The following is a 27,877-nucleotide window of genomic DNA, read 5'->3' as shown; positions in this document are numbered from 1 at the left end:
CCTGTGCAGTTCTAGTGACCCCGGCCATCCTTACATGCTTTGGTTCCTTAGGCTCAATGTGAGTGGAGTGTCACGCAAAAACTGTTCCGGCCGGAAACAGCATGCGATTTTTAACAAGAAACTGACCTAATCCGGAACTAGAAATTATGCGATAATATAACACTCGCCGACGGAGCAATTTGGTCAACGCACAAAAGCACACGACGGTGGAGCGCTGGCAAGGTAAGGCTTGTGGATGTTCTAACACGGAAGAAGCCATGTTTGAGCTGTCATTTTTTTTTAAAATGTACCCGAATAGTTTCATGCTTTACCAATTTTCCTCTAGGATGAACGTTTATTTTGATACAATTAATTTAAATAAATACATGTTTTATGCAGATGTAGCTGCACACTTTTACTGCAAAACAAATGTTTATTACCTGCGTTTAGTGATTTATGTTTATAAGCACAACTGACATTTTATAGTTATTTTTTTAATGTAAAGTAAGAGGTTACAAGAAAAAAGCTCCTTGCAATACGGACTTTTTTCCAAACAAAAGTTGTCCTGGCCGCGTTGTCCGCCCTCGCTGTTGCTGCTCGCAGCTGGGCGGAAGTGCGTCGGGTTGCAGCGGGTTTTTCGGATGCTGCAGCGCTTTGTAGCTCTGCTCGGATAGAGCAGCGGCTGTTTTCTAGCTGAGCACTGGCAGGTGGAGCAATATTTGCCAAGGTTATGGATCGGTATCTGCTGTTCCTCACTTGGGAGAGTAGACCAGAGCCTGGGATTGCCACGAGTGGAGGTCTGTTTTTTATACTGCATGAACACGTTAGATAAACTGCGGAAATCTAATTTAGAGTTAAGGTTAAGCTGTGGTCGAGGTGGGGGATTTGAGGGGCAAGGCATGCCCTTACCTTTTTAATTTTACGAAAACAGTACCCCTACTTGTTGTCAAAAGTCAACCGTCCAGAGATGGTTAATTGTGTGAGTTGGTAAGCTGCAGCTGAAGTGTCATTCAGGGAGCCTCCTGAGCTGTGAAACCGAGGGAAGCCTTAGCAGTGCGCCTGTTGCCTGAAATAAGTCTAAATGTGCAAAAATGTTCAACCTGCAAATGTAAAGAGCGCCTGGAAGTGGCACTGGCTTTACTGATGGAATCACTTGAAGCTTCCTGGGAATTTATTTGCACGTTTATCTCGCATTTTTCACGTTTAAATCACCATTGTAGATACTATTGCTTCAAGTAGATATTAAGAATGTAATAGACAGAATGAGCTCTATCGTTTTCATTTGTAGATATGCTCCCGGACGAAGGGCCATTGCCTGAAATGCATAGGAGCTTACATTAATCAGATGTGTAATCAATACTGATATCGATGAAAATGGAATAATTACCTGAAAAAAGAGACGAAATAAATGAATTTAACAATTTGAAATTTCGCATAAGAAACTTATTTACTACTTTATTGAACATTATCTTCAGTGTGCCCCATGGGATGCAACCAATTTTTAATTGAATGCACTTCTAACACTTTCATGCTTTAATCGTCACGTGGACAGGAGACGATACCGTGGGAGCACCTACTTACAAAATCCTAAATTTAGTTCAACACAAGGATCATTCGCTGTGCACTAGTTAATTCTCTCAAAGCAATTTATTCGTTTAGACAGGTATTGTAAGGGAACTAACAGCTACGCTGGAAAGTGTGATTTTACATACAAAAAAAATGGTTCTTGATGACACACGTTCATTCCTTTTGAGGGGTATTGTAAGGGAGCTACAAGCTAAGCTTTGAAATGTGTACCTCCTGCAAATAATGTATATTTTGGGGACACTTTTTTATCTTAAACCTTTTTGCGCATTATGTAGGAGCCTGTCTTATACTATGTGTAATGTAAGTTTAAAATAATGACTTGCATATTCATAGTGCTTTTTCTGCCACAGACTGGGACTTTGTACCACTAAACATACACAAGTCACGATTCTAAACTGCATCAACCAGGATTTGATGCAGTGGATTAACTAATAGAGGCTTCATAATGTACAAAATTGTATTTCCCACTGATTGACATATTCATTTTCATTTAAGCTGCGTTTTATTTTATATGCAGTTACCAAAAGGTGAAAGTAAAAAAAACATACAAAATATTTAGTTTTTTAGCCACACCCAAACCCTCACTTGCCCCGCCCTTGCACACAGCATCAGAGTTCCCATACTTTTTTTTTTAATACACTGCGATCACTGAGTAGCTTACACCAGCGGTAGAAGTGCATTACAAAAGTACTGTGCCCAATAGAGGAGGGAGTGAGTGAGCATAGGGTCAATGTCAAAGGTGTGGCTATAAATGATATATTCTGTCACTTTTTCGGTCTTTCAACTTCAATCATTCAGGGGTTTATAAAGCGCGCTACTAACTCGTGAGGGTCTCAAGGCGCTGGGGGGGGGGGGGGGTAACTATTGTATGTTATGAAACCTGAATTAGTTAATGCACTGCAAAGGTCTGTGTTTGTGTAACCAGAGGGCCACAGAATGGAACTCTGCAGTGGAGGTACAGTGGGGAATGGTGACTTGTGAAAGTTTAGTGCTACGAGGTCAGTCTGTGACAGAAAACACTGTGAATATGTAAGTCATTAATTTAAACTTTCATTACAAACAATATAGGAGAGGCTGCTACAAAATGCACAAACAAGTTTAGATAAAAAAGTTATTCCAAAATATAGATTTCAGTAATACCCAGATTGTGCAGTGTAATTTTTTAGGTCTCACCTAGCGTTTCTGCGCACATGCGCTGTTCGTACGGCGAGGTTTAATGCAGATGAGTACTTTTAGAAAAGGGCTTTAAACCCTGCCCCTTATTTCCATTGGCTGTCGTCACCGTTTATGCTAAACAGTGGCCAGCCATTGGAAATAAGCTATCTGTGTTTCCTCTCTTTGGCTTTTTGGTTTGGCCCCTCCGGACTCAGTGGCTTGCTTTACGTTTATCGTGAAGACTTGTCTTATCTGCTTGTTTATTTAACAAGCAGATAAGAAAAGTCTTCACAACAGCTGTGAAGCAGGCACGGAGCTCAGCGGCGCATGGGGTCACGGGGAGGACAAGGGATTCTGACTCTCTGTACCCTGGCATCGATGCTTAGTGTCTGTGCCCTTGCTACTAGCTTTCAGTCTATATATCTAATTACCGGTCTCATTAATCTCCATATCTCACTCGATCTGGAGGCTTCAAATATTGTTTTTTGGTATCTGTTTTCATTTCAAGATGTTTCCGAGTTTGTTTTGTACCTGTGTGTGTCTGTGCTTCGTTGTCTGTCTCTACATGTGTCTGTGTTCGTTGATCTGTCTCGCTGTAACTTTCGTGGTGCCTTTATCTCGATGTTTCGCTTAATAGTTGAGTCTCGGAGTTTATGAGCTGGTATCTGTCTAATATCCATGCATGTCCAGTCCTGTGCTTCTGTGTCGGTCCCGTGTCTTGGTGGTCCTCTGTGCATCTCTGGATCTCTATATCTACATCTGTTTTAGCGCCTGACTTTGGTTTCCGTCGCCAGTTATTCTCTCTGGTTCCTTGCCCATCCCCAGGTGCTTCAGAGTTTCAGTATCTGTCTGCTTCTGTGTACTCAGCTACCCCTGTCTGAACCTCTCTGCATCCTCCCCCTCGCCTGGCCTGTGCGCATGCGCGCAGCGTGCCCTCGGTCCGCCTCCTGCACATATGCAGCATGACGTCAGCATCAAAGGAGCCTCAGTCGCCCCCCTGCCCGGCCGGCTGCCGAGCGGTGCCGGAGTCCTCAGGCTCTAACTTCAGTCAGTGCTCATCAACATGTAAGCACCGGCTGCAAGGGAAGCGGGCCTGCACTGCGGTAAATGGACGGCAGGCACCTCTCTCCCTGGACAGCCTCTTCCGCCCGCCGCAGTCCTTTCCTGGAGGGGCTCGGATCGCCTGTGCTGAGCAGGGAGCTCAGGGGGCGGGAGCATCACTGTGCACAGACCACCAGCACAGGCACCTTCTCCCTGGAGCTCAGGATGAACACGGTGCTGCTGACTGGTGTTCACTGTCCCCCCCCCCCCCCACGCTGTCGTAACCCACCATTGTATACCCCCAACCCGTGCATATCCAGATTGTGCCTGTTCCGCATACCCTCCTCTGTCAGTTCTGCACACCCCTTTTGCGTTCACCAAATAGACTACTCATGTTCCCACTCTGCTTTCCTCTCTTGTGCCAACTGTACATGCCCTTCCAGTGCCCACCCGTGCATACCCTTCCCATGTCTGTTCTGTACATCCCTCTTGCACATCCTGCCGTTTCCTATACATGGCTCTCTTGTACCTACCATTCATACCCTCTCTGAGTCATTTGCATTGCCCCTCTTTCCCCATCCTCCAAACACTTCACATGCACACGCATCTATTCTGAACTTTTCCCGGTGGCAATCCTCCATACACCGTTGAGCCACAGTGCATGCCCCTTGTGCAACCAGCATGTCTCTCCCTATTCCACTTGCCCCCTGCATTTCACACTACTGTACTCTGGTATGCCACTTGTATTCACCTAAAAGTATTCCCATGCACATCCCTGACCACTGTATGACCCATGCTTGGACCCTCCTTAAACCGATGTGTGGCTTTCCTGCATATCCCCGTGGTCTTGCACACACACCTCTGTGCCAACTTGGATATCCCGACTGTCTCCGCTGTGCTTCACCCTCTGCAACCACCTGTTTCACACTGGATTTCCCTGTGTTCCCTGCCTATCCCTTCTATCCCTGTATAATCTCCTTTCCTTACCCTGCATAGCCAGATTCTTACTCTGTATATCTCCCTCTGCTCCCCTGCATATCTCCCCAGCACACCCACACATAACCAACTTGCATATTCCCCATTTACCCCTAAATATTTTATTTGCACCCCTTGCGATACTGACTATGCATAACTCTTCCCAACGGCGTCACTAGGGGGGTGCGGGGGTGCGGACCGCACCGGGTGACACCATCCCATGGGGTGACACCGTGCAGGCCTGCCAAGTTAGGACGTGACGCTAACGCATTTCTGGCACATCTGACACCTGTGCGTGTGCCTGGGCCGGCAGACTTCACTTGCTAGCGCTGGCTTAGTAACAGTTAAAAAATCTCTTGGTGGCGTGCTACAATTTTACAATATGTCCTCTGCTGCCTGGAAATTCGGGCAGGGCCTGCCCTCAGCAGAGTCGTTGCGGGCTCTGTGGCGCCGTGGTGGGGGGATGTGACCTCGGGTCAGTCGGAAGTGTCGGGCCCCGTGGGTAGGCTGCTGCCTGAGACAAGACATGCTGCTCGGTGTGAATTCCGATCCTGCGCTCCAGTCTGCCTGGAAACGGAATTTACTCCTCTTTGCTGTGCAGTGATGCCCTCCAGCTCCGAGCGCCCGCACTAGGAGGTGCTGGGGGAGGTACCATGAATACCCACACCAGAACGTCAGTAAGTGCCGAGCGGGTCCTCTGAACGGCGGCTCCAGGAGCCCAGCCTGGGTACTATACTGCACGGTGGGGCCTCGAAGCACACCAGACATGGTAACACGCAGCTGAACCCCAGCCAGGGCCTTGTACTGCCCGGTCACCAAACCTTATGTGAGGAAAACACGTATTTCCTAATGTGCGCAGTCTGGGGTGACACCAATCTAAAGAAAAGGAGAGCCTGGTGTCTGCGCAATTGTTTTTGCTAAACTTTCTTTTTCAGCAAAGCTGTTGTTCCATGGATACAGTTTCCGTAAATGTGTTTTATGGGCATGTGACGCACTCACTAGCTAGGACAATAATTCGGGGGCGGGGGATGGGGGGGGGGGGGTTACGGCGGCATTGTATGTATTTACTGCCGCTCGCTCAGGTAACTCAAAATACAGGACAAACTAATTTGACCCATTTTCTTCACATGCTGTAAAGAATGGTAAAATACATTTTGCTCCAGTACACTTAAGAAAAAGATTTTTGAACCAGCCGAAAAAGGAGCTGGATTGCGAAACCATGGGCAACGCATGCAATACTTAATGATCTTAACTGAGTCCTATCATATTTAACGAAGGAATCGTAATACATAAATTGCACTTTTAAAAACCCTCAAGTGAATTTGTAGTGCTCTTATTTTACTATTTGTTCAATACAAAAAAAGAACAACCAGATTTTGCCTCAAAACAGACCCGCATTTCACATTTGTAAACTGGAAGAAATGTTTGTTATCCCTTCTTACTCAGTTTGATACACATTTTGCACTAAAGCAACAGATTATATTTACTCCATTACACAAACAGCAAAAGTGTTTCACACAGAATTGCACCTTGTACTTTTTTCACCAGTGACAATTTTCCACCATATGGCCTTTACACTTTACTTGTGGCTCTGTGAGACAACATGTCAAGCTCACTGGTAGCCACTAAATAATGTTGACTCAGCCCCGTGTTTGGAAAGCTACTGACCATCTTTCTGAATAGTAAGTGAGTTCACGTGTACCACCTCAAGTACGTCAAAATGTACCTGCTCCACCTTTCATCACTTGTGGATGGCTGCCATAGCTGATAAATGAAAGGTGGAGAAATCTTGGTGGATTTTGCAATATTTTTGCAAAGTCTTCCAGAGTTTCACAATGAAGTATGCTTTATCCAAGCAAAAAGAAAGGCCTATGTTGTAATGAGGATTGCCATTAAAGGCAGTCTGAATATTTGAAATCCATACTCACCCCCAAAACTTTGACTATTGACTTGGATTCATCTTTTTGGGTGTCCAGCGTTGGTCCACGTGGACCGCACTCCAGCCGGACTCTCAGGACATCCATGAAATGTAAATTTGATGAGCCTGGTTCTCAAACAGCTCTGTAAATCTGCACCTGTAGGTTTACTACTAGGTTTTCGAGCAGATTTACAAATTCTCCAAATGCACAATTCTTCAAAGAGTACTGCTGGAAAAGGTTTAGCCTTATCATTTAAAATATGTTTGGCGTTAGTGTGGCAGCAGAGCGTTCTTTGGGCGACTTTAGCACCAGTTCTTGATTTGTACTCATAATATATGTTACACCTTGTACACCTGCTCATGTGTCAATGCATTTGCATTAGTAAAGTTGCATTTTTATTTATTTATTTTTCGCCATGAGGAAACCATTTCGATTAGTGGCGATATTTCTTCCCCTTTTCTATCAGTGGCGATATTCCTTCTACTATAGCCACACCAGGTTTGAGGGTTTTCCTTCTTATTTTCACCATGAAAACAGATTTACTACTATCCACAACAGGAGTGAATCCCTGAATCCTCCCAAGGTGTGATGAATTAATCACGGAGAGGTTTGCAAACACCTACAAACCCTCACTCAGGTTTGTGAGTGTTCTTGAAATCTACAAGCACTCAGGTTTGTGTGTCAACCCGTATACCCATAAACTCTAAAATTGTGCATGTTCCCAAAGTTTCCAGGACCTCCCCTCCCGAGATAGCTGCTCCTTATCCATTTGATAGGGTTCACCAAATGGGTTTGTGTTGTGAACTGGACCCTGTGAATTAAGTGGGGAATATTTACATAGTGATTATAAGGAAATTCGGGCCTCGATTTTATTTTGTGCAGTTTTATATAGCTCGAACTCGACCCGAAAATATCAGAGCGCTTTACATGAGCACCAGTTGCGTTTACAGACGGACACATTCATTTTTGGGGGCACAGGGCGATTAAGTGGTTTGCCCAGAATCACAGGATGTTTTAACCTCCTGCCAGACTCGAACCTGGTTCTTCAGCTTCAAAGGCGGCCACTCTAGCCCAGGAGGGCCTTGACCAGACCCTTGTGGGCCTACTTTAGATACCCCTGTAGGAGAGGGCCCACGGGAGGAGGTCCATGCGGTAAGTTGTGAGGGGGTGACACCATGAGTTACCCGCACCGGGTGACACCAACCCTAGTGACGCCACTGACTCTTCCTCTGACCTCTGATACTCTCATCTGTGACCCTTCTAACTTTCTTCCATCCCCTACTGTATTGCGGCCACTGTGTAATTTCCCGTGTGATCCTGCGTACCTCCTTCCTGCACCCTAGGCTGTAATTTGCCCTCCGCACATGTGTATCTCGCTGTGTCCCCCCTGCATACCGCCCTGAGTTCCTACTGTACACCCGCGTGCCTCCTTCCCACATGCCTCCCCGTGTCCCTCTCTGAGTGTTTCCTCAACTTCCACCCCGCTCCCCCATCCCCTCGCATCCACCAGTGAATCTGCTGCCTTCGCCCGTCCCAGAAGCGCCGTTGTTCGCAGTAATGCGTTCCCGGCCGTCGTCGGTGTCTGTCAGGGGCTTGCTCCAAGCTCCAGACAGACCGGGTCTCAGGGGTGCCAGACTCGACTCGGAGCCTGATCTGCTGATTCCGACCCCTTTTAGATCACCTCTGCTTTCCAAACTTGAAAGCTCAACTTTTACAGTCTGTTCTCTCTGAAAAAGTCAGCCGGGAACTGCAGGTGAAGGGTGTACAGCCAGGCGAGCGTGTGGCTGATAGGACACAGACACCGAGGGCATAGGCAGTGCATGATTGGATGTGGCACAAGGATCTTGGGCAGCCTTGGTATCTAGGCCAGAGGCGGGCAACAGTCAATGCGCCATGCATGCTTTTACTTTCCAAGCAGCCCTGGACAATGGCGGACGCTTCTTTAAAATGAAATAGGTCTCTCATGTACAAGAGTTTGAGCTATTGGCATTGTAAATAACAATGCCTTTTATTTGTGTTAATTATCAAAACAGATAAATCAAAAGCATTTTCATTTGAAATGCCAAAAGCTTAAACTCTCTCGCAAATGCGAGACCTATTGCATTACAAATGCTTGTTTTAATAGCGGTTTTAAAAGCACACACGTTTCAGCTCAGATGGTAACTCCCTTGCAATACCACTTAACACGAATAAATCTGTGTCAGGAAGCTTCAAGTGATTCTGGTAATTAAAGCCAATACTGGTGGTGTTTCACAAAGCCAATGTGTAATTATTCTAAGGTTTCTAAATAGGGTTCCTTTCAGCACCAATAACGACTTATTAGTACAGACAACCTCAACTGCATTAAGTTTTAAATCCTGACTTTGTGGTCTCATGACATTGAACCCTTCACATATAATGACTACACGTAAGGATGATATGCGACTCCTACACCTTGTAACCCTCATTGTCTTATGTAACAGTAATGCATGAGATATTGTCTCTGAATAATGTGTGTTTAATGTAAAGTGATCCAACACCCTATATTAGGGTGAGTAGTACTATAAAAATTAAATTTCAATTGCTATTTAAATCGTTATTTGAATAATTACTCATACAGAATTTGGGTTTCATACTACTCACTTCTCTGAGTCTATTCACTATCTTGGAGCACCTGACGAACATCTTGGGTAATGTGGAATGGCCGTTTTGGTCCTTTTGGAACTGTCATCAGCTTTTGACAGCATATCGCCCTGACTCAGATGTTTGGAGAACTTTGGATCAAGGGTTCTGCAGTGGTGTGGTTAACCGATTAACTCACAAATAGCCTCTATTTGTCTTCCATCTTTTACCTAGAATCTGACTCCACTAATCTGGAGAACGCAGTGGCCATCCTTGAGTCCTACACTACACTATATATATATCTATCCCCTCTGGTATCCATAATCTGTAACTTTGGAGTGCAAGTACTCTCTTACATGGACCATACCCATATAATAGTTTAATTGTCCAATGAACTTGGAAGGATAGTTTTAAAAACTGCCTAATGAAGGCCTTTTTGTGGATAATTGAAAACCATTTAAAACGTAATGCAGATAAAAAAGAAAGTTAGTTTTGGTAATGGTCAGGAAGTTTGTAAAAATATATGGTAGCCTACTGAATTGGGAACACCATTTATACCAACTGAAGTTGTCAGAAACCCCAGAGTAAATTTTGATAATCCACTATCCTTTAAACTGCAAATCAAAGATGTATTGGTGTCCTGCTTTGGTATCAATAAAACTTTGAGAAAGGTAACCGGGTTAATGAATGAATGAATGGATGGATGGGTTTGATATTACGCACAGCTACTCAAACTAGAGCGTCCCGACGCTGAAAGCGGACAATTGGCAGGTTACTGAAGCATGAGTTAGTTCCTAAAAAGCTAAATTTTTAGGTTTTTCCTGAAGGTTGCAAAGTCTGTAGAAGCTCTCAGCGTAGCCGGTAGACTTTTCCATTCTTTTGCTCCTAGGAATGTCGTTGGCTGTGTGAAACTGTATTACATGCCCTGGTACTTTGAGATTAGATTATTCAAAGAGTTAGAATAATCTAATATGGAAGTTATCAGGGCATTTACTACAGTCTCCCTGCTAATCTCATACGCTGATTAAAAATCATTGTAAATGTAAATGTACATGTATTTATATAGCGCAAATCACCGACACGGTATCTAAGCGCTTGCTTAGGGAACCCGTCCTGGTATTCCCCTGTGAGATACCCTGGCATGGTGTCCACAAGGTGAAAGCCAGGCATCCTGCCGCGAGGGGCCGTAGTGGAGATTAAGCAAGCTGTTGCCCAGAGTCGCAGAGTGTGACCCCGTGAGTCGAGTAGGCACCGGAACGAGAATTATCGAGTCCGTGGAATTTTTGAGCCCGAGACCCGCCGAGGCGGGGAATCGAACCCTGGTCCACGGCTGATCTCAGCTTCCGGGTCTGCCGCCTCTAACCACTGAGCCACGCTTCTCCACTAGTGCCGGTAACATCGAAAAAGGCACTTCCGCCGAAACGCGTCTGTTGCTGTAAAATAAAACAAATTTGCATTTCAAGCTGCCCGGAGTGCGTTTTTCTTTGTGCACGTCAAGTGCAATACTTGGATTTGATATATATATATATATATATATATATATATATCTCCTACCCTACTGGCGGTCGCCAGTAGGTAGTTATAGTTAGGATTGTTTTCCATAGGGAAATCGCAACATTCTATTGGGAATAACTTTGACGCCGGTTGAGGAATCTGCCTGAAATTTTCCTCACATTTGCCTCGCGGCTCTCCGCTCCTTCCCTGAAAGTTTGGGGGGGGGATTCGTCAATCGGGGGCTGAGATAAAAGGGGGGTCCCAAAACGTGTTTTCCCCATGTTAATTTCCATAGGGCGGTCAAACTCACTTTTGGCTCGAACGGCTGAATGGATTTTCACCAAACTTGGCAAAATTGTAGGGACTGGTAGCCCAATGTGCCTTTGCTATGTCTCAAGATATGTGCTCCAGAGGATTTTGAGTAATTTGGGTTTAAAAAAAAAATATATATCTATAAGCGTGCCCCGGTACGCGCTCCGGGCGCGCTACGCGACTTGCGCACGGAAAGCTGATTGGCTCTCGGGTGCCTGTAAACATTCGAAACAGTCCGCATCGGCCGCCATCTTGTGTCTCGGTAGGATCGAGACACAAGAGGTGGCAAAAAACAAAGGGGGAAATGACCAAAAGGGGGCAGGGTACACCCCCCTGACCCCCTAGGTTTGATGTGGGGGCCATAAAAGGGTCCCGCGGGACAAAAAAATAAAATCGTTTTTTTTCGATTTTCACGGGGGAAATGCCCGGTACGTGCCCCGGGGAGCGTACAGGTACGCGTACCCTGCAGAAAAAAGATTGACAGAGATTCTTTAAAAATATAGGTTTATTTTTATAAATTAAAGGTAGTTCTAAAAAGAACTGTTTTTTTATTCTTGTTTTATATTTTTTTATTGTTTTTTGGAACATTTTTTATTTTTTGTGGCTTTTCTGAAGTTTTATATTTTTTTATTGTTTTTTAAGGGGAGAAACAAAAAATAGGGAATTCTAAAGGGCTCAACAGGAGCAAAAAAAAAGGCGGAAAAAATCAATGTTTCCTTGGGCACTTGTGGTTATCCCAAGCAAGGTTAATAAGTGTGATGCTTTGCTCTCCATAGCATATTGTTTGTCCACAAAAAATACAAACCATTTTAAAATTGGAAAACTTTGTTTGTATGGTGGAGCATATCTCCCTAACTTCCGGTCCAGATGGGGTGGGAACATTAGTTTGGGAGGTGCTGGCAAAAGATTGGACAGGGTTTCTGGCCAGTTCCCTGACCTCTGCCCTAGCATAGTTATTTGGATACCTGGGTAGCATATGCCTGATCATGGTGTGGTTGCCAAAGGAGTACTTTTTGTTGGGATTCCCCCTTGACAGCTCCTGATGACATATTAAGCAGGTTGCCTTAGGCGCATTTACTTTTTTCTTGTCATTGGGGATTGAAAAAAACTGCCAGATGTGCTCTTTAGGTTTGTAGGTAATATTTTCTTCTCGGACGAATCTCCTCTCCTCGTCCTCCTCATCCTCTTCTTGATCTCCACCACTGTGAAGTTGTGGTGGTCCTTGTGGTGGTGGTGGTGGTGGTGGTGGTGGACCAGAAGCTCCAGCAGCTGCAGCTAATGTAGCCATTTTCTACTGAAATAACTGCAGGTCTTCCTCTCTCAAAGCACAAAGGTAGAATGAGGAAAAAAGGTGGGGTCTTTTATCATTTGGAAAAGAAAACTGTTCTGAACCAATGAAAAGTGTTATTTTTAGGTCACATGACCTGGCCTTACATCATTAGGAAACCAAAAGTGAAATGAACCAATAAAAAGTTTTATTTTCATGTCACATGACCCGACGCGCTTACGCTACGCGCCCCGGGGCGCGCCCGGGGGCACATAGCGTAAGCGCGGCAGGACGTTGCGCGATTGTATGCGCTCGCGTGCTTCCGGGTGCGTTTACGCAGTGCGCCATACGACGCATCACGCGGTTACGCGAAACGTCACAATGTTGTTTTCGTTCGCGAGAATGGCGCTAACGGGACGCTCACCGGTAAGCGCCCCGGGGCGCGCCAATGCACTGCGCTTACCCGTGCGTTCACCGCTACGCACCCCGGGAGCGCTCCGGGGCCAAAAAAAAAAAAAAAGTTGACTTTTTATACCTATAGAGATTTGCTATTAAAAAACCATTGAAATTCACTGAAAAAACCATAGGTTTCACACCAGTTATAGTTAGGAATTAGCATTTAAAAAACCTATCTAATTCACTGAAAAAACCATAGGTTTCACACCAATTTTAGTTAGCTGGAAATTTTACTCGCATAAAACTATTGAAATTCCCAAGTTCTAGTTAGTTGGACTCACTATAACTTGCGCGTGCAATGCACTGCTGATGACATCACATATTACATCACTCATGACATGGTCAGTGACATCACTCATGACACCATCCAGTGAATGTGTGTCTTTCTGAAAAATAAATGTTTTATATATGTATATGTAAAAGTTGATGGAAGAATAAATGTTTAAATAAGTGTTTACATTGATGTTTTAAAAAAAATGATTAGTTAACTGGCTTATTAAGTGTATCTTAGTGAATACATATATTAGTGAGTAATGTTTAAATATTTAAATATATGTATTAGTGTTTCACTTTGTGTATAAGTGGTTGCATGGGTTGGTGAGTAGCTACATGTGTATGTATATGGGTTATTAGATGTTTTTCTTAGTATCAGTATGAGAGTTTGCATGGTTTGGTGGGGGTATTACTTAGCACATAGATGCATGAATGACTGACTCTCTGTATGTGTTTTGAAGACCGCATATGTGCAGGACTGTATGGGTGGATGAGTGTGTATATGTGTGTGTTAGTGAGTGAATGACTGTTTCACTAGTGTCTTTATCAGTAACTACATATGTTTTAATCTAGTATATGTGAATATTGATGTATGTAAGTGAGTATATGTGTGAGTATGAGATTGTAAGAGTTCCTGTTTAAATAAGTATGTGTTTCTATAAGTGATTGTTTAAGAGAATAAGTATGTGTAAGTTTCCTTAGAAGTAAGGTGGTTGTGTGTGTATAGCTGTATATGCAAATAAATGGATGTTCAATAGTTTATTTGCATGTGTGAGTATGTGTGTGAGTAACTTTTGTATGACTGTCGGTGTGTAACAGGATGTATAGGTGTATCACTACATATGATGAGTGAGTATATGTATGAGTGACTATGTAGAACTGTTAGTGAATACGTGGATGTGTATATAGATGGTGGAATTACTGAATTGGTTGTTGTAACTGATATGGGTATCTCCATTTTTTTGAAAATTTTAGTTTCTATTTTTGAATATGTGTTTCAAGGGTTACATTACAGTGAATGGAGGTCTGTCAGTCTGTCACAAGGATGGTTTCATGAGTGATGTCACTGACCATGTCATGAGTGATGTAATATGTGACGTCATCAGCAGTGCATTGCACGCGCAAGTTATAGTGAGTCCAACTAACTATAACGTGGGAATTTCAATGGTTTTATGCGAGTAAAATTTCCAGCTAACTATAACTGGTGTGAAACCTATGGTTTTTTCAGTGAATCCGCCCTACTCACCTGAAAAGCCTGCACCGATCCCACGATTACTCACTCCCCTATACTACCATCTCGGCAATGCAAACACACTGCATGCTGGGACTTGAAGTTCGCTATACTCAACACGAACTTTGATTGGTGAGCTGACCGCTAGGGGGAGGAGACTCAGGTGCTAGCAGAGATTTCAACAGGAAGAGTTAATGAAGGACGATATCCTCACAGCATGGGGCGCTGAAGAAGGCCCACTCGCCGAAATGCATCCGCCTCCGCTGGGACTCTTGAAATAAAGCTGCTGTTTTCAATGAACTCCCCTCGTGGCCTCTGTTTCTTCTCCTCGGATAAGAATCCTATATATATATATATATATATATATATATATATATATATATATATATATATATATATATATATATATATAATCTGAATTAGCCATGAACTAGCTTGAATTGATCTTGAACCAACCATCATTCTGCTTGTAACCAACAACTATGATCTTGTAACATATAAATAAACCTCTACTTGGATTTACCTCGTGAATACCATTATACTTAGAGTGTTCTGGTTTGTTTTGCTCCTATTTACCTCTTTGTTTGCATCGCACTTAATTACAACATAATGTGCTTTTGTAATTCCTGATATATTTTGAAATATTTGTAATATTAATTTACAGGCTATTTATATAAATCTTATTGGATAGTGACCATAATGTCCTGAGTTTGGTTCTGAAGTTATTTAATATGGGTCCGACCAACTACCAACTTACTTTAGTACCTGTGAATAGTGCGTTAAGTCTAACAAACAATAGAAGGAAAGTTAGGTTGGAGCAATTCCAACAGTCACCCCATGAGCTGGCAACAGTTTACCAATTAATAATTCCATCTATGGTAAAAATGTGGGAGGTAATATCTGTAGAGGGTTCGATGTTGGTTGCTGGGAAACTTGCCATAATACATCAAGTGTTATCATCAAAACTGGAAGATATATTCTTCCCAATAGTACGCCGTAGACCAAATACTCAGTTTAAATGTACCTGGTTCAATTCCAAATGCCGTAAAGCCAAGCAGGCCCTATTGGGCGCTGTGAAGGCCAAGTATAAGCCACGTATTAAACTAAACCGTGTGCTGTGCAAAGATACCTTTCAGCAGGAGAGGAAAAATTGGGAATTGGATAGATGGGACAATCTCAAACTTGCCAATGTGAGCTCGGTTGACACTCAAGGGAAACCAGCAATTGAGCCAAATATTGCCTCTGAAGTGTGGGAGAAACCTTTCCTTATTCTTTACACCAGTTATGAAAATGTAACTGAAGCTGCTGTACCTCGAAAAGTAACCACCGAGTCTTGTCAGGGGGTGGCGGTGGAGATTACTTTATCTGAAGCTGCAAACGCTATAAATAAGCTGCAATGCAACAAAGCACCAGGCTTAGATAAACTATCAGGGGACTTATTTCGGGAGGAACCAACAATCTGGGGACCATATCTGTGGACCCTATTTAATGCCATTTTGAATGGCATGGATCCACCCCCCCCCCCCCGATACTTGGCGTGGGGCAGAAATTGTCCCAATTTACAAAAAAGGTTGCCCCCTTCTTCCTACTAACTATAGGCCCATCTGTTTGATCAATGTTTCCCAAAAACTCCTCGTACTGGTTCTTCTTGATCGCCTCCAGATATGGATGGAAGAAGAGGAGATACTGAGCCCTCACCAAGCAGGCTTCAGAAAAAACACCTCAACCATCGACCAGATATTTAGACACCAACTCCTTTTCTAGAAAACGGTGGCAATAGAGGGTGGCAGCCTCTATTTAATATTCGTAAATCTGAAGTCTGCTTTTGATCTTGTACCTAGAGAGAACCTCTGGGATGTACTTAGAGAACTGGGGAGTCCATCTTATCTCCTTACCATTCTAGTGAGGTTCCATGCAGAAAATTTTGAGCAGGTGAGATTTGGGAAGCACAGTAAACTTACTCCCCGCTTTCCTGTTAATAAAAGGGTACATCAGGGTTGCGTGTTAGCAACTACCCTATTCTGCCTATTTGTTAATGGTCTTAATGAGCAACTTAGAAAAGTTAAGGACAATGGTGCCCCTAGGCTAGCATCGGGCAAGGTCCCAACACTGATGTTCGCTGATGACACCCTTCTACTTTCAAAGACAAATATAGAAATCCAGCGCAACCTACATTACTTTGATACGTTCTGTAAGACTTGCGTGGCTGGATGTAAACACATCTAAGACTAAATATATGGTGTTAAATACTGAAAATACATCTCTCCGTAATCCACATTTAAATGGCTTCCTCCTTGACAGAGTGACGGTGTTTGCTTATTTGGGCGTCACACTGACCGATCATCTGGATTGGGGACCGCAGATGGCCAAGGCCTGCCTTAATCTAGCACAGACAGTGGGAGGGCTTATGAAACCATATAGATCTTCATCATTTAAACCAGTGGGGCCAATAGTTGAAATCTATAAAACTCAAGCGCGGGATGCTACACTGTATGCGGCAGAATTGTGGGGGCATCGCCCTATCACTAGTCTGAACAAAGTGGAGAATAACTTTGAGGCAGCTATTAGGTCTTCCCCTTAGCACACCTCTTACCCCCCATGCTTGGACTTGAGTATTAGGCTCATTAATGAAGCGATAGCCCTTAGACCTCTAACTTTTTGGCGCCACCTCTGGGTGACCCCAGAATTGCCACCTACTGATCTGAGCTCTTGAGTATCCTTGGCATTACTAAAATACACTGGTTTAATTACATTAGGGATCTTTTGTATAGAGCTGGGCAAATTGGACCTATGGAGATCACCTGAGGAGTCATGTGCCTTAAACTCACGGTAGGAATTGGTAAGAACCTATAGATCCTATAGGCTCTCTGTCATTTAGGAAAATCCCTCTTGTGGCAGATTAACAGTAGAGTTTCTATTGATAAAAGATGAATACAAACTGGAACTTTTTCTGGATGACATCCAACCAACCTTGGCTAGGAAATTGTACATGCAGCTTAGATTAGCGACTTTGCCTGTCCATGCCAACACAAGCAAATGGTCCAAAACCCATACTGGTGGATGCCCTGCCTGTAATTATATATAAGAAAGAAACTGAGCTACATGTCCTTTTCTTTTGTTCTGCTTATGCGTTCTCTCGCCGGCGTTGGCTCATTCAACTCTGTGGGCTTTGTGCAATGCGTTGAGGCATATAGAATACTAAAATATGAGTCTCACGCCCAAATTGTCTTCGCCGTTTCCCGTTTTCTCATGCCCAAATTGTCTTCGCCGTTTCCCGTTTTCTAAACTCTATGTGGCATGTGCGGAGGACTTTTTTTTAACTTGGCTAGGTCCTAGTAATGTACTAGTTTATTCTCTTGACTCTTATCTCCATTCATTTTATTGGTTTTGAGTATTTATCACAACCATCTGTTCTGTAATTAATTTTGAAAATTGTTTTTTTAATTAAGATGATTGTACAGCATTGTAAAATCGTTGAAGGTCTTGGCCCTTGGATAATCTAATGTTGCATCTTTATCATGGGTATTGGGGTCCTTCGAAAGTAAGCCGGTTAGATAGCAATGCGGAAATATTTCCTCGGTTGTGTTTTACATATGAAGAAACTTTATTCCTCTATCTTGTCTCAATGAGAAGTTATGCTTGTAAGATGTTACAAAGTGTTTCTCATGATAGCCTACGGGGCAGATAGCCTTTCAATAGGGAAAAACTAAATTGGCAGTATTTCACTATCAGGACATGTAAAACATACCACCATATGTCCTACCTTTTACATACACTGCACCCTGTCCATGGGGGTACCATGGGCTTACCTGAGGAATTCATGTAAGAAAAGGGAAGATTAGGGCCTGGCAATTGGGCACACTTGTCAGGTCGACAAGGCAGTTTAAATCTGCTCGCAGACACTGCATTGGTGGATCTGAGATACCTTTTCAGATTTATTAGTGGGTGGCACAATCAGTGCTGCAAGCCCACTAGTAGCATTTGATTTACAGGCCTTGGCACACTGAGTGCACTTGGCTATGGACTTACCAGTATGTCAATTATGCCAATCAGGGAGAATCAATCATAATAAATTACACCAAGAGAATATGCACTTTAGCAGTGACAAAAGTGCTCAGAGTCCTAAAGCCACCAGCAACACTTCAGGAAAAATAGGAGGAAGAAACAAAAAGTTTGTGGATAAGCCTGCGAAAAAGGCCATTTCCAGCAGTGTAAAACTTACCTTCAGCACCTTACTCTGTTTCAGAGGATGAGCGCTCTACCTAGGGAAGTTCAAAACTCTCCAGAAGCTATTTGAGACTTGAACTTGCATCTTCCTCTTAGCACGATTGAGGCAAGAGGATATTTGGCTGGTAACTCTCCAACCTGGAAGCTTGACCCGCTGCAATAATCAGTGAAGTCTGCTGGTTGCCTCTGTTTTTAGGTTTCGCCTGGGGCACGGAGCGTTAGCTCCGCCCCCAGAGAAATCTCTAGTCTTCAGTAAGGGACTCTTGGAATACGCCCTCTGTTCCATTGGCTAGCTCCATAAATGGAGGCTAGCCATTTGAAGTGAAGCTTCACTTCAAAGGCCCGGCTTCTTCACACCCACATGCCGCTCTCCCCGCTCTGCCCCCTCCCCTGCCCGCCGTGTGCATTTCTCCTCCCCCCTCCCCTTCTCTGCCTTGCCTTCCCTCCGTCTTGAATGAAACTAACACCATACATTCCTGACATCCACTGTCTGGGCACCAACCGAGCATGTGGAGCGAGGGCTCGCCATCTAAAACTGAATTTATGTGCTTATTATTTTCGCAGCTGCCTCCACAATTCTTTATAATTATTAGCATCTTTCCGCGTGCAAATGTTGCCAGGGAGATTTTCCCTTCGTATTTGTTGAAAAAAAAAATGTTTTTCGAGTGAAAATGATTTCCAAAATGCTACATTTCCTACCGCTCGGCCCCCTCCCATGCCCGCCGTGTCGCATTTCTCCTCCCCCCTCCCCTTCTCTGCCTTGCCTTCCCTCCGTCTTGAATGAAACTAGCACTCTCGCCCGGAGGCAGGCTCGGCAGCCATACATTCCTGACATCCACCCTCTGGGCACCAACCGAGCATGTGGAGCGAGGGCTCGCCATCTAAAACTCAATTTATGTGCTTATTATTTTCGCAGCTGCCTCCACAATTCTTTATAATTATTAGCATCTTTCCGCGTGCAAATGTTGCCAGGGAGATTTTCCCTTCGTATTTGTTGAAAAAAAAAATGTTTTTCGAGTGAAAATGATTTCCAAAATGCTACATTTCCTACCGCTCGGCCCCCTCCCATGCCCGCCGTGTCGCATTTCTCCTCCCCCCTCCCCTTCTCTGCCTTGCCTTCCCTCCGTCTTGAATGAAACTAGCACTCTCGCCCGGAGGCAGGCTCGGCAGCCATACATTCCTGACATCCACTGTCTGGGCACCAACCGAGCATGTGGAGCGAGGGCTCGCCATCTAAAACTCAATTTATGTGCTTATTATTTTCGCAGCTGCCTCCACAATTCTTTATAATTATTAGCATCTTTCCGCGTGCAAATGTTGCCAGGGAGATTTTCCCTTCGTATTTGTTGAAAAAAAAAATGTTTTTCGAGTGAAAATGATTTCCAAAATGCTACATTTCCTACCGCTCGGCCCCCTCCCATGCCCGCCGTGTCGCCTTTCTCCTCCCCCCTCCCCTTCTCTGCCTTGCCTTCCCTCCGTCTTGAATGAAACTAGCACTCTCGCCCGGAGGCAGGCTCGGCAGCCATACATTCCTGACATCCACTGTCTGGGCACCAACCGAGCATGTGGAACGAGGGCTCGCCATCTACAACGCAATTTATGTGCTTATTAATTTCCCAGCTGCCTCCACAATTATTTATAATTATTAGCATCTTTCCGCGTGCAAATGTTGCCAGGGAGATTTTCCTTTCGTATTTGTTGAAAAATTTTTTTTTTTTCGAGTGAATTTTTTTTCCAAAATGCTAAATTTCACCGCTCGGTTGCTGAAACCCCAATAAACGAAACCCTTTTTTTTTTTTTTTTTAGAATAGTGACCACTGCAGGCAAATAAACTGTGCACTACAAAGATGCAGAAGCACTGCACGTTTAAACGAAAAGTACCAGTCATTTTCTGTTTTGTGATGCGCTGTAAAATACACCGGTTTCCAAACAGAGGTGAGGCGGTGGCTAGGGCACGAGTTGACATTCCTGAGTGTCGTTTTTACAGCATTGATTTACATAGACCTCGGATGACAGAAGATTAGACCACTCACATGCAGAGTGAGGGGAATCGATTTTGAACGTTTGATCTATTCATGTCCCCCTCGTTTATTATCCATCAAGGTGCATAAATAATTCGAAGAGGTTCGAAGAGGAGGACGCCAACAAACATAAATTCATTTAATAATGGACAGTGCACACAGCTCTTAACATGTCAGCATTTTATCCCGTAACAGGGGGTAATTAAAGTACACTAACATCCTTGGATACGTAATGATCATGAAGAGCAAGATTAACAACATCACTTTCTTTGTATTCCCGCCTAACTGAAATATAGCGCTTCACAGAATTCTGCTGGTCTTCTAGGCCCTCTCCTCCCGATCGTCCGCTTGTGGACTTCTTTATGGGAAGAAAGTGTATTCAATTTGCATGACTTCAAAAGGGGAAGAAGACTCTCTCGAGATGGTAGCGTCTCTAGTCCAGCCGGACTAGACAATTCCTCGAGACGCGACAGCGTCAGCAGGGCTCGGTCAGGAGGAGTTCAGGAGGAGCCGCGACCATGTCAGCAGGGCTCAGCGTTTCGGTAGTCACTTCAAGCTTCACGTTTCGGGCCACTCACACACGCAACGCCACTCACACACGCAACGCCACTCACACACGCAACGCCACTCACACACGCAACTCCACTCACACACGCAACTCCACTCACACACGCAACTCCACTCACACACGCAACTCCACTCACACACGCAACGCCACTCACACACGCAACGCCACACACACACGCAACGCCACACACACACGCAACGCCACACACACACGCAACGCCACACACACATGCAACGCCACACACACATGCAACGCCACACACACATGCAACGCCACACACACATGCAACGCCACACACACATGCAACGCCACACACACATGCAACGCCACTCACACATGCAACGCCACTGCACTCACACATGCAACGCCACTCACACATGCAACGCCACTCACACATGCAACGCCACTCTCACATGCAACGCCACTCTCACATGCAACGCCACTCTCACATGCAACGCCACTCACACATGCAACGCCACTCACACATGCAACGCCACTCACACATGCAACGCCACTCACACATGCAACGCCACTCACACATGCAACGCCACTCACACATGCAACGCCACTCACACATGCAACGCCACTCACACATGCAACGCCACTCACACATGCAACGCCACTCACACATGCAACGCCACTCACACATGCAACGCCACTCACACATGCAACGCCACTCACACATGCAACGCCACTCACACATGCAACGCCACTCACACATGCAACGCCACTCACACATGCAACGCCACTCACACATGCAACGCCACTCACACATGCAACGCCACTCACACATGCAACGCCACTCACACATGCAACGCCACTCACACATGCAACGCCACTCACCCACGCAACGCCACTCACCCACGCAACGCCACTCACCCACGCAACGCCACTCACCCACGCAACGCCACTCACCCACGCAACGCCACTCACCCACGCAACGCCACTCACCCACGCAACGCCACTCACCCACGCAACGCCACTCACCCACGCAACGCCACTCACCCACGCAACGCCACTCACCCACGCAACGCCACTCACCCACGCAACGCCACTCACCCACGCAACGCCACTCACCCACGCAACGCCACTCACCCACGCAACGCCACTCACCCACGCAACGCCACTCACCCACGCAACGCCACTCACCCACGCAACGCCACTCACCCACGCAACGCCACTCACCCACGCAACGCCACTCACCCACGCAACGCCACTCACCCACGCAACGCCACTCACCCACGCAACGCCACTCACCCACGCAACGCCACTCACCCACGCAACGCCACTCACCCACGCAACGCCACTCACCCACGCAACGCCACTCAGCCACGCAACGCCACTCAGCCACGCAACGCCACTCAGCCACGCAACGCCACTCAGCCACGCAACGCCACTCAGCCACGCAACGCCACTCATCCATTTGCAAAACGAAAAATGTAAAACTCTTCTATTGCGAGACCTATTGCATTTTCAATGCTTGTTTTTTTTGGGTGTTTGTGTCCGTCATTATGCCGACCACGGCCGCCGGAAGAAGTCCAGGTGAGTGCGTTCCTTTCCCGCCCCCCCCTCCCGCTGTCCGTTTCTTTCCCGCCCCCCCTCCCGCTGTCCGTTTCTTTCCCGCCCCCCCTCCCGCTGTCCATGCGCAGTCCCCCCCCTCCCGCTGTCCATGCGCCGTTCCCGCCCCCCTCCCGCTGTCCGTACCCGCCCCCCCCTCCCCGTGTGCCCGTAGGTGCTTGTTTTTAAGCAGGCTTCGATAGCGCATATTGAAAAAAGAGTTTAGAACTCATTTTTTGTTCGTGTTATGTTATTAAACGACCAAAAATGCCCCCAGAGCCACGGAGACCAAACCGAAGGGGCAGCTAGCTTATTGGTGGCTGGCACGCAGGAGCCGTGCTCTGATAGGCTGCTGGCACGCGGGAGCCGCGCACCGATTGGTCAAGGAGCTCTGACGTCATCTGGGGGGCTCGCCTCAGGGCCGCGCTGGGATTGGCCCATCGCTCGGCACCTTACATCACAGCCTCCTCGGAAACATTCGGAGGTTAACTCCTTGTTGGCATGCTTTCGGACGAGTTTTCGCCTTCGTTTTCCCCAAAGTTGCGTGCGGTTGCAAATGTATAGTACCAAAGGGAGAACAACATTTCCGAAAGCTTTGTAAACGATCTATGCCAAAGCGTGCAAAAGTCATGTGTTCTTTCCAAAACGTGCAATCGCGCCTAGCAGGCTCGGCTCTCTCGCCTCTTTCCTGCACTCTCATTCTGATGCTGAGCTTTAGGAGGCGTTTGTTTTTCCCAACACCGCCGGAAGTACGTCAGGTGGCGTCCGGAAACGGAGCGCGCGTGGCTGATTCGCTCTTCCTGCTGGCTCTGGTTTAGTTGCTACCAAGGCGCTCAAATGGCGGGTAAGTTCCTGTTGTGGGAAACAGAAGGCACCGTTCTCGCGGCAACCTTGATCCTTTAAAAGACTGGTCGCTTTCGGATAGCGGTGTTTGCAGCTGTAGGGCTGGCTTGGAGGGCGTGGAACAAGAAGGCGCTGCAGAGCTCCCGCCATCTGACAGCACCTAACCCAGCTGCGCGGGAAAACAGCCCCACTTCAGCCTCCCTCTACTCCCCACGCTGACTCAACCGGACCGCGTGTACAATCTATATATCTCCCTCTGCAGCTGCTTCTCAGTCTGCGGTGTGTACTTAGAGATGCGCCACTCGTCTCCATGCATAGCATAGGGCAGCACAAACTGTTACAGCAGGACGAAAAGTGACGGAGCAGTTGTTCCTAGCCACGGTTGAACCCTCACCCATATCGATGTTGTGCCCCTCAAGCACCTGATAGCCAATCGAAACTGGCCTCCGAGCCGTCACCTGCCAATCTCTTGTTGGTCTCCGCTTCTCTACTTGTGGCGTCTTCCACATCAACAGCTTTTCACCCGTGGTGGCCTCTTGTCACTCGCCTACATTATCGTATCTTCACTGGTTCACGGTGCCCTCCCTACGCATCAATGGGTACCCTCCCATTCACCTTGCTCCTCCGCACTTGCGAATCACGTGTGGTTTGTTTACGTACCATCACTTACCCACGATTTCTTCTTCACTGTCCCTCATCCGATGAGTCTTCTGCCCCTCGTGCACTAACCCTCCCTGCTTGAAAACTCGGATCCTTCAGGCGGCCACAGAACCGCTCAGCCCGACTTGGCAATTAAAGCGCTTTGCCGGGCACAGAGTGGAGGAGATCCGTGGTGAAATTCGTTGTTTGATGCAGTGTAGGCTACAACTGCCCCCACCCTCCTCAATAGCTCACTTGTTTTAATTAATGTTCATTCGTTTGTATACTTGGGCAGCTTTTTCGTTTTTTGTTGTTGCTGTTTTAAATAGCATGAACTCGACCCGACGGTATTGGAGCGCTTTACACAAGCACCAGTTACATTACACAAGGACTCGTTAATTTTTGTAAGCACGGGGAGATTACGTGATTTGTCCAGAGTCCCAGGATGTTCAGCCCACGCCGAGATTGCAACCTGGTTCCTCCGTTCTAAAGTCGCCAGCTCTGGTTGTTACGCCGCACCCGCTCCCTTTCTTTTCTTTTTGCTGTGCTTCAGAGCGGCAGGAGTTAAATCCCAGACGGATGCTGCAGAAAGGTCGCCTGTTCCTCCGCTAGACTGCTGTGAACGGGTAGCACTATTAATGGGAAGAACTCACATCACAACCCGATCAACCTTTATTTTACAATTTCACGAAAAATATAGTATGTCGCGCCCAGATGCTTCAGAGCAAAACCTGCAAACTATTCAGGGTAGAAATATTATATTTAGGAATGGGTGTCTGGCTCTGTGTGTGTGTGTCTGGCTCTGTGTGTGTGTGTCTGGCTCTGTGTGTGTGTGTCTGGCTCTGTGTGTGTGTGTCTGGCTCTGTGTGTGTGTGTCTGGCTCTGTGTGTGTGTGTCTGGCTCTGTGTGTGTGTGTCTGGCTCTGTGTGTGTGTCTGGCTCTGTGTGTGTGTCTGGCTCTGTGTGTGTGTGTCTGGCTCTGTGTGTGTGTGTCTGGCTCTGTGTGTGTGTGTCTGGCTCTGTGTGTGTGTGTCTGGCTCTGTGTGTGTGTGTCTGGCTCTGTGTGTGTGTGTGTGTCTGGCTCTGTGTGTGTCTGGCTCTGTGTGTGTGTGTGTGTCTGGCTCTGTGTGTGTGTGGTCTGGCTCTGTGTGTGTGTGTGTGTCTGGCTCTGTGTGTGTGTGTGTGTCTGGCTCTGTGTGTGTGTGTGTGTCTGGCTGTGTGTGTGTGTGTGTCTGGCTCTGTGTGTGTGTGTGTCTGGCTCTGTGTGTGTGTGTGTCTGGCTCTGTGTGTGTGTGTGTCTGGCTCTGTGTGTGTGTGTGTCTGGCTCTGTGTGTGTGTCTGGCTGGCTCTGTGTGTGTGTCTGGCTGGCTCTGTGTGTGTGTCTGGCTGGCTCTCTGTGTGTGTGTCTGGCTGGCTCTCTGTGTGTGTGTCTGGCTGGCTCTCTGTGTGTGTGTCTGGCTGGCTCTCTGTGTGTGTGTCTGGCTGGCTCTCTGTGTGTGTGTGTCTGGCTCTCTGTGTGTGTGTCTGGCTCTGTGTGTGTGTGTGTCTGGCTCTGTGTGTGTGTGTCTGGCTCTGTGTGTGTGTGTGTGTCTGGCTCTGTGTGTGTCTGGCTCTGTGTGTGTCTGGCTCTGTGTGTGTCTGGCTCTGTGTGTGTCTGGCTCTGTGTGTGTCTGGCTCTGTGTGTGTCTGGCTCTGTGTGTGTCTGGCTCTGTGTGTGTCTGGCTCTGTGTGTGTCTGGCTCTGTGTGTGTCTGGCTCTGTGTGTGTCTGGCTCTGTGTGTGTCTGGCTCTGTGTGTGTCTGGCTCTGTGTGTGTCTGGCTCTGTGTGTGTCTGGCTCTGTGTGTGTCTGGCTCTGTGTGTGTGTGTGTCTGGCTCTGTGTGTGTGTGTGTGTCTGGCTCTGTGTGTGTGTGTGTGTCTGGCTCTGTGTGTGTGTGTGTGTCTGGCTCTGTGTGTGTGTGTGTGTGTCTGGCTCTGTGTGTGTGTGTCTGGCTCTGTGTGTGTGTGTCTGGCTCTGTGTGTGTGTGTCTGGCTCTGTGTGTGTGTGTGTGTGTGTCTGGCTCTGTGTGTGTGTGTGTGTGTGTCTGGCTCTGTGTGTGTGTGTGTGTGTGTCTGGCTCTGTGTGTGTGTGTGTGTCTGGCTCTGTGTGTGTGTGTGTGTGTGTGTCTGGCTCTGTGTGTGTGTGTGTGTGTCTGGCTCTGTGTGTGTGTGTGTGTGTCTGGCTCTGTGTGTGTGTGTGTGTGTCTGGCTCTGGCTCTGTGTGTCTGGCTCTGGCTCTGTGTGTGTGTGTCTGGCTCTGGCTCTGTGTGTGTGTGTCTGGCTCTGGCTCTGTGTGTGTGTGTCTGGCTCTGTGTGTGTGTGTCTGGCTCTGTGTGTGTATTTGTGTGTGGGGCTCTGTGTGTGAGCAATGCCAATAGCTCTAACTTTTCCAAAGGCGAAACCATTGCATTGTAAATGCTTGTTGTTTTTGCTTCCACCTTGGCGACTGTCATCTTCCTGTTCTCCATTGAATGTTTTTAAAAGAAAGTTAGTCCTTTTTAGGTCTCGGAACTGCGAACAGTCGTTCCGAGACTCTATTGCAATCATTCTGGCTTTCAAGGAGTCAAGGGAGACAGACAAGTGAGGTGCACGCGCAACCTTGGAACTGGGATCAGGTCGCGCGCGCTTCCTGTCTCCCATGGCTCCTTGGAAGCAGACTCACACGCACGCGCACACATACAGACCCCCCCCCCTCGCCGCACATACACACACACATACAGAACATCCCCCCCCTCCCGTCGCCGCAGCGCATGCGCACACAGAGACCCCCCCCTTCCTACCTCGTCTCGGCGTGTCTTTGCGCTCCATGGTGACGTTCGCCAAATGAGGGTGAGCACTGGACAGACTGTCTTGCACAAGGACGGGCAGGTGCACAGTCATCTACAGGCCCCCATCAAGTCACCGAGCGCCTAAGGAGTGGCACCCTCTTTCAACAGGACACACCGGCTTGCCCCAGTCGCGTGCCGTCCCTGCCTCTCAGATTGCGTGCCAGTGCTCGCGCGCAGCCGCCGTTCACGGCTGCGCGCGCCCCCCGCAGCTGAGGCAGCAGGCCTAAGGTCGCCTGTACGTAGGGAGAAGCGGGTTGCTTTGCTAATTGTGCCGGTGCTTTCTGGTGCTTAGCACCGGCACTTACCTATCAGGGCCGGGTCTACGTGTCTACTGCATGTCACATTTATTCACATGCTATTTATTACCTCACTGACTGTTGTTCTGGATGTCTCCCGACTCCTGGTGAAGAAGAGTGACGCCTGAGCGCCGGCTCTGCTGCTCCCGTGGCGCTGCTGCTTAGTGCTACAATATTTACTCTTTTTACCCCTGCTGGCTGCATTAATTGAAATACCGCACCCTCGTGGCGTGGATGTCATGTCCTTGGCATAAGGCTCAGGAATGCGGTTCGGGGGGATCAGGGGGCTGGGGGGGCTGGGGGGGGGGCACAACAAGGTATAACAAGCCTCAGGGTTGAAATATATACAACTATTAATACCTTTATCATGCCTAAGACTCTTTGGTTTGTTGACTGGAACAGTCTAGGATTTAAAGCGCTGAGTGCTATATTCGGGCTGATGCTCTGGGGCTGACTCACCCTGGTTGTACTGGGTGTCACTAGCCTGGGCATGGCCCGACAAAACAGCCAATAAAGCTATGGGCGGGAGAATGGGCTCTAGGTCACAACGGGAGGGTCGCTCTACTTGATGA

The 27,877-nt window shown here is 46.8% G+C and overlaps 2 protein-coding genes across 2 annotated transcripts in view; one reads left to right on the top strand and one right to left on the bottom strand.

Moving 5' to 3' along the window:
* The window catches only part of MRPL13 (mitochondrial ribosomal protein L13), a 116,450-nt gene extending 116,299 nt beyond the window's left edge, over positions 1-151 (bottom strand). The window contains exon 1 of the mRNA XM_078686834.1: positions 2-151. Coding sequence (XP_078542960.1) covers positions 2-28 — 27 coding nt within the window. The 5' untranslated portion in view covers positions 29-151. The remainder of the gene's footprint in view (position 1) is intronic.
* Positions 152-583: 432 nt separating this feature from the next.
* The window catches only part of MTBP (MDM2 binding protein), a 186,977-nt gene continuing 159,683 nt past the window's right edge, over positions 584-27,877 (top strand). Inside the window, exon 1 of the mRNA XM_078686833.1 lies at positions 584-776. Within this exon, the coding sequence (XP_078542959.1) occupies positions 710-776 (67 nt within the window). The 5' untranslated portion in view covers positions 584-709. The remainder of the gene's footprint in view (positions 777-27,877) is intronic.

The sequence above is a fragment of the Lissotriton helveticus genome, chromosome 4_1 (assembly GCF_964261635.1).
Source record: "Lissotriton helveticus chromosome 4_1, aLisHel1.1, whole genome shotgun sequence".
In the NCBI taxonomy this organism is placed as follows: Eukaryota; Metazoa; Chordata; class Amphibia; order Caudata; family Salamandridae; genus Lissotriton; species Lissotriton helveticus.
The sequence above is the reverse complement of the archived record's forward strand: the minus strand, read 5'-3'. Positions and strand labels throughout refer to the sequence as shown.